The 16,208-nt window shown below is 37.1% G+C and overlaps 1 protein-coding gene across 5 annotated transcripts in view; it reads left to right on the top strand.

Annotated features, from left to right (window-relative positions):
* NEK7 (NIMA related kinase 7) overlaps nucleotides 1-16,208 on the top strand; it is a 183,499-nt gene that overhangs the window by 137,555 nt on the left and 29,736 nt on the right. For all 5 annotated transcript variants that reach the window (XR_002823935.1, XM_004375322.2, XM_004375321.2 and 2 more), the window contains exons 6-7: nucleotides 229-337; nucleotides 1,261-1,368. Coding sequence is in view for 4 of the 5 variants with exons in the window: in XM_004375322.2 (XP_004375379.1) it covers nucleotides 229-337; nucleotides 1,261-1,368 (217 nt within the window). In the remaining variant the exon portion in view is untranslated. The remainder of the gene's footprint in view (nucleotides 1-228; nucleotides 338-1,260; nucleotides 1,369-16,208) is intronic.

The raw sequence follows: 16,208 nt of genomic DNA, 5'->3' as shown, positions 1-16,208 counted from the left end.
CTTACAGAACAAAATAGTTTCTCATTTAACAGTTACTACACATGTTGCCCTATGACAATGGTTAACAATCTCACAACACATCAACAATACCCTTACTCAACCTCATATGGTTTTTAGTTGGTTATAGGTAGATAAATGTAGATGTTTTTCTGATTATAGCCTTTTACATGTCAGAATCCAGTCTTAAGAAATGTTAGTTATCATTTTTATTTTTAATTTTTTCAAAAGCATTTTAAGAAACAAAAGAGGTTAATTCCTGAAAGAACTGTTTGGAAGTACTTTGTTCAGCTCTGCAGTGCGTTGGAACATATGCATTCTCGACGAGTCATGCATAGGGGTAAGACGCAATCATGAATAACTTTTAATATTGTCTTAAATGATGCAAGTTACTATACAATTTAAGAATAAATGCATAGTACCTTTGCATAGTATCATGCTTTCTCAGATAATTTATTTCTAAATTGTGATTTTACTGGAATGGTAAACCTTTGAATAAAGTCCTACTTGGCTTTAAATAAGAATGAAAATTAGTCATTTTTCTGATTGAGTGTTCTGAGTACCTTACTGGTTATGTTGGTAAAGAAAAATAAAGTAGATGCAGGAAAGCAGTTGAATATACATAAGGAAGAGGTTTTTGTTTTTGTTTTTGTTTTTATGGGCCCACCTCCCCCAAATGAACAATGTATATTTGGACCACTTACATTTTTAATCTTCAGCATTAGCTCTTCATATATTCTTGATTATCAGTCAGACGTTAAGGTTACATCACTAAGGAATTACTCCACTGATATTGGGGTGCGGAAAATTTCAGTATAGGTTATTTAAGCAATTCAGATTTCTAGAGTCATCTAAATAAATTATTATATACTTCATAGCATTAAGTTGTGATTTTATGTTTTATGTAAATATACCAATAGATTAATTCTTAGTAAGATGTTTTATTTAAAATTAATATAAAAAGGACAGAAATTTATTTTGTGCTTTGGATTTCACAGAAGGTTACCTGAAAATGGAAAATGCCTTTTAAATGAAAGTTAATCGCAGTCTTCATCATGCTGCTTCCTCATCTGTCTATTAGAGGGCTGAGAACTCAGAAATACTAGAATATATTAGTATTATTGAAAATGGTTGGTTCAAAATGCAAACTTACTTTCATTTTAAGGTACATTTTAAATTATACCATGAAGTGTGGTCGTTAGTCCTTTTATAAAATGCGTAAAGTTCTGTCATGTTTCACCTGGTCTCTTCATTTGTTCACAGATATAAAACCAGCTAATGTGTTCATTACAGCCACTGGAGTGGTGAAACTTGGAGACCTGGGACTCGGCCGGTTTTTCAGCTCCAAGACCACAGCTGCACATTCTTTAGGTAAGAGACACGGTATCGTTTCATTCAGGTTTTTGTTTGTTTGTTTGTTTTTGTGGTTAAATAGATAAGGGATGTCTGAGTTATATGACTGTTTTTATATTCTAAATAAAACATAAATCCTGAGCAGATACCTACAGCTCCCCATTGGATATAATGTATCCATTTCACATGACATTTGGATACTTCTGTTAGCAGACCTCAGGCAGGCACTTAGTTAAAAAGAAAAATGCTGATGAACAAACCCGGTCTTAACTATTGCTAAGGATCATTGTTTTTATTATACATTTGATAAAGCATGATTTTTATTATACATTTAAGATAACATGATGAATAAACAATTTCTTGGAAGAAGACTTCACCTGACCATTTAAAAATATTATAGTAGTTTATTCATTGTAAGAATGTATATAACTGTGATTACTGTGGAGGAGAAAGACCAAACGATGGTCTGTGGTTAGTGAGGGAATATTTACCCTAAGTTACAGAGTAAAAAAATTCTCGTTGTTGTGTGCCGTTGAGTCCATTCCAACTCACAGTGACCCTATAAGACAGAGTAGAACTGCCCATAAGGTTTCCAAGGAGTGGCTGGTGGATTCAAACTGCCAGCCTTTTGGTTAGCAGCCTGAGCTCTTAACCACTTTGCCATCATATCGGTAGTATATTCATTCTAGAGCAAATAATACAAGGCTGTCCTTTGTATCTAAAATGGAATTGAATGTAGCTACTAAACATTATATTAACAATAGAATAAAAGTTGCCTAGTTTAGGAACAATAGAAATTACTAGGAAGAAATAATTTTTTTTAGTTGAGTGACTCAAATTATAGTGATAGCACTTCTAAAATTTTTCAAATCGTATTTTCTTCTATAAATATAATATTTGCATAAAATGGTGACAATCAGGATAAACTGAGAATTAAGGTAAAAATAAATTGCCTTTAACTTAGTGGTGCCCCATCTTTGATCATAGTTGATGTCGTAATTTCATTGAAAGCCAGTGAAATTCAGATAAAATTATGTTTTTAAAGATGAAATAAAAACTTTTAAGTGGCCTGATGAGGAATAGGCAAGTTCTACTAAATAACAGAGTAGTGAAAAGAGCATCTGAATTAGTTGTCTAGGATTTTTTTTTTTCTTTTTTTTTTTTTAAATGTTCTGGCTTTGTTGCTAAGGTTCTGTGTGGCCTTGAACCATTCATTTAATTTTTCTATGTCTAAAACAGTGCCTGGCACATAAGTAGGTACCCAATCAATCTTTGCTGAATAGCAAAATAATGGATTCTAGTTTAAAGAACGGTGGAAAGATAATGCTTTTCAGGGTTTCAATTTCGTCAGGTACTTAGAGAATATAAAATTTCATACTGATGGCAAATACATCGTTTTTTGTTTTTCTCTGTAGAAGAAGATTCGATATGAGATTCCATAAGAACCAATAATGTATAAATTTAAGTAGCACTTTAATAAAGCTTTATTTGGGAAGTTGCAACTCTTACAGTGAAAACAGTGGAGGAATTCTATGAAGAAAAGCATAGACTGTTCCAAGCCAGTGGCAGTTATCACTAGTAAAGATAACACGTCTCCAGTTTATGTTAATCACTTGAATGGACTGTCTTACCAGCGTTCTGTCATTAATGTACTTAGGATTGCTAGGTTACGATTATACACGCACGCGCGCACACCTGCGCATACACAAGCGCACGTGCCCATGCCCAAACGTGTATTGTTTAAATGCTGCTTTGCACACTCACTTGAAGCCCTGAGGATCAAGCATATTATTTGAAACTTGTACCTTGATAGTTTTCGAAATAGACACTGGCTTCCTCACACTGCTCTCACCTCCTCTCACTAAGTTTTAAATAGGGTTTATAGACACATATGCATCTCCAAATGTGGGTGATGTGTTAGCCCAAAACATGTGATATAGAGAGTAAAGTTAATAGGTCAGTTTCATTAAGAATTTCTAATATTAGATTTTATGAAAATCAGTTTACTTAGGGCTGTATAGTTATAAGTAGTACGTGGTGATGCCTGTAATTACCGTGCATTCTAAGACACACCTAAGTACAGTCAGTGAGGAAGTAGAAATGAGACTGTTTCTTTGATGGATGATGAATCAATAGACTTTCACAAATCTATTTTGTTTTCCATATTATATTGAGGAGAAAAAACTGAAAAAAAAAAAATTTTTGTTATCCTTGTTTATCTTCTCTGTGAAGATTTTTATGGTTTGAAACTAAACTTCTCTAAAGCAAAGTGCATTAAACACAAAGGATTCAAGTTTGAACTCTAGCCTACTGAGGCTATTTGGACCATTAAAAATCTTACTGAGAAGGGTCAGAAAAAAAATAACAAGGATAGAAATCTGGACACAGACTTATTTTTGTTGCCAAGTTGACCCTAATGTTCATTGTTAGAGAATTATTACCCATCTGAGTTATTATCATATATTTTTATTTTTAAGAGCACATTTTAAAGACTGCTTCTAAGAGTTGGTTCTGAGAACATAGCTACTTGTACAAATATATTTTGTTTACAGAAAATAAAACCTACAGAACTGTAGGTTTTATTGTATGTTGATTTGTTTTCTCTTCTTGCTGAGGATAAAATCTGTAAGACATGATTTATCTATAGAGCAAGTCTAAATTTTCTCGAAACTACAATTGAGATGTGTTAGGTCTTTGTAGTTCATAAAGAAAAATCAGAATAAATTTATAGTAAATGAAGTCTGTCCTACAACCAAATTTCATTTAAGTTTGTAAAGGAGATATTTTCAGAAATTTAATTCAAAAGGCAAAAAGATACTTAGATTTTAGTAACATCTGGTTATGTTTATGCGTTTATTCTTCATTTGTTTTTTTCCAAAATACATTTTGTTAATAAACATACTATTTTAGCGTATTTTGATTCACTAACTAGGAATAAGCACTTTCAAAAGTTTTTGTATTTCGCAATCCAGGTAAGATTGACAAGTCTTTGAGTTTGTCAGTTGCCTGTTCATTTTACATCTCTTATTTGTATCATTTGATTCCATGATAACAAATCAACATGTAATAAAGCATGTAGTTCTATCATATTTTCCATAAGCAAAATAAAGTTGTATAGGTGGCCACATTGTGAATCAATTTTCAGAACTAATTTTTAGAAGCAGTCTCAAAACTTGCTCTTAAAAGTAAAAATATATGAAAACAATATAGAATGGTAATAATTCGTTGAATGCAAGGGTTAAAAATTACATACACTAAATGTAATGTTGCTAAATGTTCAGACCATGTTAGAATCTTCGAAATTGAAGGAAAAAAGAACGTCAGAGAGCTCCACTTTTTTTTTTCTACTCTCTTCCTGCCCCCACCACATATATTGTCTCACAATAACTTTACTTTCTATTCACTCTTCCATAATTCATAATTACTTCATGTTTAGACTAGGAAAATATTCTCCTCTGTTTCTCATATTATTCTTTTCTAATTCATTCCATATGTTTCTACCAGAATTATCTTCAAAACAGACATTATCTGCTTATGATACTTTCCTCAGAAATCTTTTATGGTTCTCTGTTGCCTAAAGAATATCACCCAAAGTCCTTGGCCTTCAGGGCCCTCTAGTGTTTGGTGCCCCTCTAGCTTTGTGATCTCATCATTGACTCCACCTCCCCACCTCATGGTGTGCTTGCATCTTTTTCTTCTTTGATGTTCTGAACATGAGAAATAGTGTGATGTGGTGGAGAGAGTAGAGGACCCCTAAATTTGCACTCCCATTGCTGTATAGGACCTGATCAAGCCATTTCTTAACTTTTCTAAGGCTCAGGTTCTGCATTGATAAAAATGGGAATGTAAGTAATAACCATCCTATGTTGTCCCCTAACTACTAACCAATCCCTTGTTCAAATCCACCAGCCGCTCTTTGGAAACCCTATGAGGCAGTTCTACCCTGTCCTATAGGGTCTCTGTGAGTCAGAATCGACTCGACGGCAATAGGTAACCAAATAATGTAATAAATAATGTTTTCTGAGCACTGCAATACACTATATAAATGTTAAGTGTTTATGTGAAGAAGATGATGTTGTGGTGGTGGTGATGATGCAGAAAAAGAAAAGGGGAAGAAGAGAAGGAGTTCTTTATGTAACTGGTATGTAATCTGTTTGCTCTTTAAAAACACCTGAATTAATTCAGTCAAGAAATAGTTTTAGTACCAGTATTGTGCAGGTACTATTCTAAACCCTGCCAAAAAAACCAAATCCATTGCTGTCGAGTCAATTCCAACTCATAGCGACCCTGTAGGACAGAGAAGAACTGCCCTATAGGGTTTCCAAGGAGCAGCTGGTGAATTTGAACTGCCAGCCTTTTGGTTAGCAGCTGCGCTCTTAACCACTGTGCCGCCAGGGCTCCAGGTACTATTCTTGTTGTTGTTGTTAGGTGCTGTTGAGTCAGTTCTGACTCATAGTGACCCTGTTTACTGCAGAACAAAACACTGCCTTGTCCTGCGCCATCCTCATAATCGTCGTTATGCTTGAGCCCATTATTGTAGCCACTGTACTGTTTTGCTGACCCTGTACTTTACCAAGCACGATGTCCTCCTCCAGGGACTGATCCCTCCTGATAACATGTCCAAAGTATATAAGATGTAGTCTGGTCATCGTTGCTTCTAAGGAGCATTCTGGTTGTACTTCTTCCAAGACAGATTGGTTCGTTCTTTAATTCTAGGGACCAGGAATGTAGCCTAAACAATGTAAACCTTTGCCTTCAAAGGTGGGAGGAAATAGATAATTTAAAAGTAAACAAAGAAATAAGAGGATTTCTGTCAGTGATATGAAAGAGAGTGACTGAGGAGCAGGGAATACTTTAGAAGGGGCGTGGTCAGGGAAGGCCTCTCTGAGGAGGTGACTTTTGAACTGAGATTCAAAGGATGGGAAAAAGCCAGTTGTAAAGGATCCAGAGGAGTACTGTCTCAGGCTGACTGAAGGCAGCATATATAAAGGGGCAGATGCAGGATAAGGTCTGCCTGGGGACGGCTTGCTGGAGCAGAGCGAGGGCTGAGGCAGGTCCAGATCTAGGAGGAGTTCACATTTATTCCAAGTTGTAGGATTGTAATGAGGAGGGCAAAATGATATGATTTGAAGACAACGTTCATGACCTTTCTTTAGTCTTCTTCAGGTGAAGCAAGCCCAGTATTGCCTGCTGTTTTCAGATTCCTCTGTGTCCTTGTAGTCCTCATCTTTTGCTTTCAGAGTACCTCTTAGTATATGCTGCCCAGAACTGAGCAGAGTATGCCACTTTTGAGCTTTTCAGCCCATAGAACAGGTTTATCACTGCTTGTTGTCTATGATCTGGATAGTTCTTTGTCCTGTCCCGTCCCCCCCGCCCGCTTTGGTTTGTACATAAACATGTTAAATCACATCTTCATTTGATGCTTTTGTAATTGATCTGGACAGAGAATATGGCTATGGAGAGGAGACTAAATCTAGGATATTATACATATCCCTGTTTTCTTTCATATTGTATGTCAACCTTACAAATGTAAGGGATGTTAGAAAACTTGTTTATATGTGTGTGTGTGTGTGTGTGTATGTGTGTGTGTGTGTGTGTGTGTGTGTGTGTATGTACCTGTTGCCTTCAGGTCAAGTCCGACTCATAGTGACCCTACAGGACAGAGTAGAACTGCCCCACCAGATTTCAAAGGAGCGGCTGGTGGATTCAAACCGCCGACCTTTTGGGTAGCAGCCGAGCTCTTAACCACTGCGCCACCAGGACTGCATATATATACATATACATATATCTTTGTGTGTATATGTATGTATGTATGTGCATAGATACACACATATGTATATATATACACACATGTATGTGTGTGTATATATAATTAAAAGTTTTAATGAAGACTGAGGACTCATTTCTCCCTTGAATCAACCTTCCTTATCAGTGGCTTTTTTTGACAGTGACCCGCAGTAACATTGTGACCCCATGGGAACGTAGCCACATACAACTGCAGCAACAGTTTCATGTAAAAGTTTTCCATTAACAACTGCAGTGCAGTTGTCTGTTCTATTTTGTTTTATTTCACTAAAAATAATGCTGCTTGCAGCGTGCTAAATTGACTCCAGAACTCATTAATGGGTCATGATCTGCAATTTGAAAAACACTGGTCTAGGTCTAGAATGCTTTTATGCCGTTCCTTTTACTTTAAAGGCAGATTCCCATTTTTCTACCTACTTTCAGACACCCTCCTGGTTTGCTATTTGGTCGATTCATTTGGAAGACATATTTTAGTTGTTTACAGCGCTGTCTGTGCTTCTGCAGCTAACTAGTAACGCACAGGGTAGCGTTTTACCGTTTCCAAATCATTCAGCTTCCTAAGATCCTTGCGGGTATATGTGAGCTATCTTGTTGTTGTTGTGTGCTGTTGAGTCAATTCCAGCTCTTGGCGATCCTATATGACAGAGTAGAACTGCCACATAGGGTTTTCTAGGCTGTAATTTTTATGGGAGCAGATTACCAGACCTTTCTTGTGCCAACCTTTCGTTCTAGAGTGGAGGCAGCTGAGGCTCAGAGAGAGCAATGGGCTTGCCTGAGTGATGTAGTGGTGATTAGTTCTGCGGCCTTCTAGTTTGGGTTTATTCTCCGTACGACATTTTATTTTATTTTTTCACTGTACCAGAACCTTGTGACAGTTTCTCTGACTTTATTACTGTTTCCTATTTGTGGTTATTTACTTCAGTCTGGAACTACCTTCTTTTGCTTTGTTACGTTGCTTTGGAATCTCCATATGGAACCATAGTTTGCTCTCTCTCCTGGGCTTGCCTGCTGTTGCTGCTCCAAGATTCAGAAATAAATAGGAAACAGGTCTCTAGGATATTGAAGTCTTTCTTCATGACTGTTCTGTCTTTCAGCAACTTTGGCTGATAGTTCTAAGTGGTTCTTCTAAACTGAAAACCTAAAACTTCACCAAAACCTGTGAAATGGGAATATAGCAATCAGGGAATAATGTTTTTCATATCACAGGGGTGGAATATACTTTAGGTGCATTTCTGTTGTTTAACTTACTCTGAAGTATCCTTTCAGCAAATGTAAATATTCTGACCCAAAGACAATTGCTAAGGGATCAAGTATTTCAATCTTTTCAATGTTGAAAATTATGGCAAAATACACAGGACAATTTTTATACCTTCCAAATATATGATTTTTAGTCAAATCATATCAAACTACCCTTATTTCCTACAGTAATGACCCTGAGGAATTTTCTACTGCTACTAAATATCACCAGCAATAGTAGCAGTGAATATGTGTGTAGCATTTTATAATTTACAAGCAGTTTTAGAATACCTTTTCTCCTCTTTTCCTCGGTGTTGTACAGTGGATGAGCTGGGCGTCACAGATTAGACAGCTCAGATCATTCTATTTACTATGCAGCCCACCCCCCTAGCCCACCACTAGAATTCTTGATAACCTGTTTTACTTTTTCTTTTTCCTTGGGACTCATTATCTTCTAACATGCTATGTAATTTACTTATTATGCTTATTACTTATTATCTGTCTCCTCCAGCTAAAATTTAAGCTTCACGTGGACAAGGATCTTTGTGTTTTTGGTCCTCTGATGTATCCCAAATGCCGAGAGGAGGGCTTTTCACATAGTAGATACTCCATAAATACTGGTTAAATGAATGGGACTTAGAGATAGGCCACACGTAAAAGGAGGATTTAATCATATATGTCAGTAAGTATAGGTTAGATTATGCTGCAGTAACAAGCAACACCAAAATCTCAGTTGTCTAGCATGAAAGTGCATTATTTCTGTTGTCACCTAAAGTCAGCTGTGGACCCATATAGCTCTCTAGGATAGCGACCCACCCTTCATATGGTGACAGATATTTCAGGCAGCTTCAGTCTTGTGTCACCTTCCTGTCAACATACACTTTTGTGATTTCATGAGGAGAAGAGAGCATGGATATCACTCACTGGCTTTAATTAAACCCTTCTGCTTCGATGTGACACAAATCACTCTACTCACATTTCATTGGCCAAAACAAGTTTCACGGCAATGCCTGTCTCAAGGGAGTGGAGAGTGTAATTCTCCCATGTGTCCAGGATGAAGAAGAGAACCAGAGATATTGAATGTGAACATTGTTCATGTCTCTGAGATAAGGGAAAATACTCCATTTAGGTTTTTTATGCTGTTTATATATATTTTTTATTTGTGTATTTTTGTGACATATTCGTAGCTATTAACCAAAGGGTAATTGACTCTCTTAATGGAGGGTAATGGTGAATGATGAGGGAGTCATATGTAGCCTTAGGGAATTTCAATCTTTTAAATTGGGAAATTCTTACTTATTTTTAGATCCAGAATGACTCAGAGGGTTCACTACATATGGATCCCTTGTGACTTTTCTCTGGACCAATAATTCTACAGTTTCCCCTGCTGGACTTGCTTGTGATAGGGACCTTGTTTTTATCAGTTTAAAGCAGACTTATAACAAGAGTGATTATTTATCAAGCTTCAAGCACCAGCGGTGGACTAAGTGCCATGTAGCATATTAGCTGTTTTCTATTCTGCATCTCTAATTCAGCAACTGTTTAGGAAGGTGTGCTTACTCAGGTTAGAGTTATAGCAGTTAATGGCCAAGCTAGAGCTCATTTAAATTATAAAAGGTCATTATTTTCGCCCTTATATATTGCATTGGAGCCCTGGTGGTACAGTGGTTAAGAGCTTCGCTGCTAACCAGAAGGTCAGTGGTTTGAATCCACCAGCTGTTCCTTGGATACCCGGTGGGGCAGTTCTACTCTGTCCTGTAGAGTCGCTATAAGTTGGAATTGACTCAATGGCAACTTTTTTTTTTTAATTGCATTGTTTACCATACTATTTTTCTTATGGTAGTGTATTGGCTTCTCCTACTCCCCTCTCACCCCCTAAAACACACACACCCACACACACCCACACACCCACACACCCACACACCCACACACCCCCACACCCACACACCCACACCCACACCCACACACACACACCCCCCACACACACACCCACACACACACACACACCACCCCAACATGATCTAGTGAGTTCATAGAGGGCGAACCTTTTTTGACCCATGTACTTTTTTCTCTTTACCTCCTTAATGCCGCGTGTCATTCTTTGTATGTGGTGCGACGTCAGACATTGAATTTAATGCTCCATACTCCCTTACAGCACATGAATTATTAACACATTTGTATTAGGTTTCTGTTGCTGCCTTAACAAATTACCAAAAAATTTAATGGCTTAGAACAGCATAAATTTAAAACATCTTACAGTTCTGTAGGTCAGAAGTCTGACATGGCTGTCACTGGGCTAAAATCAGGGCATCTGTAGGATGACCTTCCTTTCTGGAGACTTGAGGAAAATCCATTTTCTGCTTATTCGGGTTGTTGGCAGAACTCAGTTCTTTGCCGTTATAAGACCGAGGTCACTGTTTCTCTGCCTGCTGTCAGCTGAAGGCTGTTCCCAGCTCCTAGAGGCCACCTCCACTCCTTGGCTCCTGCTTCCTTTCCTCCATCTCCAAAGCCAGCCATGGCGGGTAGAGTCCCTGTCAGCTTTGGATCTCTCCGGTCTCTTCTATCGCATCTCCCTGATTCACTCTTCAGCCTTTCTCCTCCACTGTTAAGGGCCCATGTGATTACATTGGGACCACCCTGATAATGTAGGATAATCTCCCTATTTTAAGGTCCATAACCTTACATCCCCAAAGCCCATTTTGCCATGTAAGTGGCATACACAAGTATAACACTAGGGGGCAAAGATCATGGGGACCAAAATCCTACTTACTATACAGCATTCTGGAAGACTTGACCTGGAGTCATCTGTATCCTCTAAAGGCTGATATGGTGAACTTTGTTTAAAGTCAGAGATTTTAATGGAAGTTTATACTGAGAAATTAAGCACTTTCTTTTTTCGAGCAGGTATTTTGACATTACATTTTTACATTTTTATTATAGACGTTTATAGGTTTTTTTTTTTTTAATTGCTCTATGATTTACATTTACTTTTCAAGAGAGGAAGTACCATACTTGGCTTAATATAAATTTTGTAAATAAGTCCTGTCATTAATATTAGTTTATTTGCAGTCCCATTTTAAAATAATTTCAGAAATTATGGAATCCTCAAGAGGCTTCTTTCCTTACTGCCAGTTATGCTTCTGAGCAGCCTACTCCTTCAGGGAAGGGATAAAAAGCAATTTTAACAAAACTTGTTTAGGAAAATTAATCTGCAACCAAGTCTAACCATGTTATATACTCCAAAGGTGTATGTAAGTAATTCTGCTATTCAAGAAAATCTGTTTGCACCAAAACAGCAGCCACTTATTACTATATACAACCAGGCGGGCCCTGTCTGATTAGTTGCTTCAGTGAAAGGAGAAAAGCAACAAGAAGTTTGATTACTAAGAATGTGTCAATATGGCATTTTACGTGCATTTATTATGTCCCCTAGAAGAGGAGAGATGGGGAATTCTTCTATTTTGCGTGCATGTATGTGAGTTTAGTTGTTAACAGTGCTTGTTGAACATCTTGAAAGTAGAATGGATTAAAAAAAAAAAAAAGCTAACGAGGACTCTCTGGTATTGATCCTTGTGCTAAACAAATGCTTGAAACCCCTTGGTGGAAAATTATGTTGTTGTTTTTGTTTTTGTTTTTTTTTTCATCAAGGATTGCTTGAACTCCTCCTTACCTCTCACAGTGAGACAAATGATTCTCTGATTTTGTGATACTGCCAGCAGAGTAAATGCATGACCATCATTCAAACTAGATACCAAGATTTTCACACTGGGGTCTCCTGAGTATACAATCCGTGGTCCCCAGACTATTTCCAAGTGTCATATATCCTCTGATTTCAACTTGGGAAGTTGGTGTTCTTGAACCAGGCATTATTAAAACAGTTTCATTTATGGTGCCGAGTGCCACTTGTGGTCACATACTTGTTTTTCCCACACCTCTTCCTAGCACCTCTCAATGGCTGTTTCTTTGGCTTCTACCCCTTCATATTTCAAAATGGCTTGGGGCCATAAATGCAGGTTATGTTCCGTCAGTACGATAGGATGTTTTCACTGACTTATTTTTAACTTTCAGTCCTTTCTTGACTGAAGTAATTGCTCTGGGAAGAAGCTATTATCTGATTTTAAACTGTGCACATTGGACCCCTCAGCCACCATAACAAGTCTATTTAAAACAATCTAAGAGGCTACAGAGTAGTATCATGTTCACGTGTCACCCATTGAACCTGGAGCCTTATTCCTGGCTCTTCAGATGCACGTGCTGTGACTTTTAGAAGATTTCTCTGCTTCTTAATTTGGAAAATATAGATAATAAGTTTTTCAGTTATATCTGACCGTGGTCAGTTTTCATGAAATAACTATCTGTTTAAAAGCAAGGGATGGAGATTACCTGGGTTTGAATTCCGGGTCCACCTTACTAACTTTTACAAATTACTTGACTTTCTGTGCCTCTTCTCTAAAGCAGAATAATAGTAGTAGCATCTCATAAGGCTGCCTTATTAGAAGAATCTGTTTCGCTAGACCCATGAGACCAAGCTCTTTGTCCTATTTACTCCTCTCTGCCCAGGGTTACATAGTGCAGTTCCTGCCATCCGGTAACCCGTTACCATTGAGTCGGTTCCGACTCATAGCAACCCTGTAGGACAGAGCAGAACTGCCCCATAGGGTTTCCAGGGCTTTAATCTTTACAGAAGCAGACTGCCACATCTTTCTCCCTCAGAGTTGCTGGTGGGATCGAACCTCCCACCTTTTGGTTACAGCCGAGCGCTTAACCACTGTGCCACCAGGCGTCCTTTGCCATACGGTAGGGGCCTGTAACATTTGTTACAGTTCAGCGAGATAATGCATGTAAATGTATTTAACACAGTGCCTGGAACAGAATAACAACAATAATAAAATTAGCTGCATTTTTTCCCTCAGCTTTATTAAAGCTCTTTGAAATTAGTATTCACACTTAAAAGATGACAGCTTTTATTTTATAAATATCTTTTACAGAAGTATTGATCTACCACCCAGCCATTCTGTATTAACCTTAGATAATACTCCTTACAATGATAAAAATTTGGTCTCTGTCTATTAAGTCTGTCAACGTAATTTCTGGGTTGAATTAGGAGTATGAAGGAAGGAATGAAAATTAGTTCCTATTCCCTGAAGTTGTTATAGTTATTTTTAATCAAACTGTGGTATAAATAACTTGTCTCCTTTTAATTTTTCCCAGCAAGGAATGTTCAAAGCTTGCTTTTCTGCAGTTTGCTGTAATTCTCAGAGAAAGAAGCAGCATTGCTTGTTTGAACTCTCTGACTTAAAACACTCTCATTCAACTTTCCTAGGTAATAGTTTAAAAAGGGAGTATATGATTTTTTTTAATTTCATTTTTCGTATGGACTTTCGTAGACTTTTTAATGAGTACCATTGAATTTTAGAGCAAAGGGATCTCAGAGATCATCTCCTCCTTCTCATCACTTCATATTACAGATGAGGAAAGTAATGAAAAGAGAAGTTAAGTGGTCCCAGCTAGTTAGTGGCAAAGCTGAGATGTGAAACAGATTTCCTAACACTTGACTGGTTTTGTGCGGCCTCCCTGGTCTAAAAACAAAACAGTAGCAACCAAAACCTAACCATATAAAAAGATGCTTCAGTAGTTGTACTATTTCTTTTCTCATTCAAGTCTTTGCATATTGTAGGACTAAATTTTTAGCTAAACTGTTGAAAAACTTCTGTATATAACCTGTTCTGTTGAAATGAAAGTTATGAATTAGTCATACCTTCCATGGTAGCAGTATTGTAACAGGATTTATTGGCTGTCTTAGAAAATATTATAGAAGTTTCAAAAATGGGTCTTCTTTTTTATTCAGGATAAAGTTTAGGATGTATTTATTGCTTAGAAAGCACATAACATGTAAAACTTTTCACATATAGCTGGAATAAGTTAATTAATGTAATGAAAATTTTTTTACATTTGAATGACTGCCTTTGTATATTTTAATGTAATATTGATGTAGATAAAAGAGAAGTCAAACAGCATTTTCCATTGTTTGGCATTTTCTCCTAATGTCCACCTTCCCTTGCTCTTTATAATGTTATCATCCATTTCCTACTCCACTTTTACTCATGTCAGGAGGTTAAAAAGGACATAAGGATCTGTCTATTGCAAAACATGTTCCCATTGTTACCGACAACCATAAACTTGAAGATTAGTGAAATTCTACATCCTGCATTCTTCACACTTCTCAGTATATAGTAATTTGCATGATCGTTTTAATGTCTGATCATATCAGTCCACACTCTCCCATTTCTTGTACAGCTGTTAAAAGAAGTCACAACATTCTTGAGGCAGCAGTAATAATAGACACAGCTGTCATGGATTTAAAAAGAAAAAAAAAGGTTTTTAGGAAATACATATCCATTAATTTCGAAACGTTGAAAACATATCCTTACATTTAAATGTATTTCAGATTTCTTGAGCAGTTAAACTTTTAGGCCTTTCTCCTGGGTAGAGAGAGGTAAGGATGAATCAGTTTACGTGATGGGGCTGAACCTCTCTCTCTGCACAGTGTCAGTCAGCGGAAGAGCCCTTGTCCAGAACGGAGGTGCACTTTAGGGAGCATGTAAGAGGAAGGCAGTAGAACCTTCCAGTACGCCTGTGCTAAGCAGTTAATTATGACTTTATTCAATTACTAATTTTAATGCTGAATGTAAACTTACTCCTGTTTTTGCTTAAATAATGACTCTTTTGGAAATACATCGATCAAAGAGGTGAGTAGCATACTTAGATCTATGTTTTAATATAGATATATGCACGACATATATGCAGTTTAAATATTAAAATAAAATATGCATGTGTAGTATAAAGAAGTTTGTTAATTATGAGGAAGAATCAGTATCTAAGTTTAAAGTAGCAGAGTTAACTCACTTTTTGTAATGACCTGCAGTAGCTTAGGAGAACAGGCTTTTTTTGTACATAAATTTTTTTTTACGTTTTAAGTTTAGTGCAATTCCTAATCATTCGTTTTCTCTGCTTCCTTCACTTGCGGGTCGTCAGTGAGTTCAGCGTGTGTTGCAGTTAAGGTGTTATGCTGGGGCTAATCTCTGTAAAATGCTAGCATTTGTTCTTCTTTTTCCCTATCATCAATCTTTCACACTCATATCAAACCCCTAACGTATCAGCAGGTTTCCCGGAGCTACTGGTTAAAATTACCTTTGCTTTTGGTAAACTATGAACCTTCAAGCCTCAGTGTTTTCAGCTGCCCCCTGTGGATTCCGTGAAGCCTCTCTCTGCACATTCCTCACTGCCAGTCCCTTGCTTTATGTCCTGAAACCAGGAGCCTCTACAGAGCCACGTTTACTGTTCCAACCGTGCCTGCTATCCTCCCTTAAGTGGAGAGAGTGTGCAAATATTTCCAATAATCAGGGCCGCCTATGCAAACTATAAATGAAAGTGGTTAGAACTCCCAGGGACATAGCTTATATTTGTGTTTAACTTACCCAGCCACAATACAGGTTCTTTAAACCTTGCTGTTTCTAAAGGTATCTTTGCTTTTCTGACAGAAATTGACAAATGTACCTGTCTGGCATCAAAGTAAATGCTACTGTTAAATCATTTATTTCTGAAAGTTTTTCTCATTTTCATATTTGAATAGTTCATAGTTTATTTAACTTTATTTTATTCTTTTGTTTGCATACTTTTTTTTCACTTCTTAGCATTCATAAATACTTCCCTTTGTCTGTTTTGACGAGGAGTATCTGTTATTAGTAAAAATAGGTTCTGATATAGATACGATTTCTTGGACACCTAGTTCATGGTGTTTTCACCTTTAGTACAGT

This window comes from Trichechus manatus, unplaced genomic scaffold (genome assembly GCF_000243295.1).
Source record: "Trichechus manatus latirostris isolate Lorelei unplaced genomic scaffold, TriManLat1.0 scaffold00035, whole genome shotgun sequence".
Classification (NCBI taxonomy): Eukaryota; Metazoa; Chordata; class Mammalia; order Sirenia; family Trichechidae; genus Trichechus; species Trichechus manatus.
This window is presented reverse-complemented; position numbering and strand designations above follow the sequence as displayed.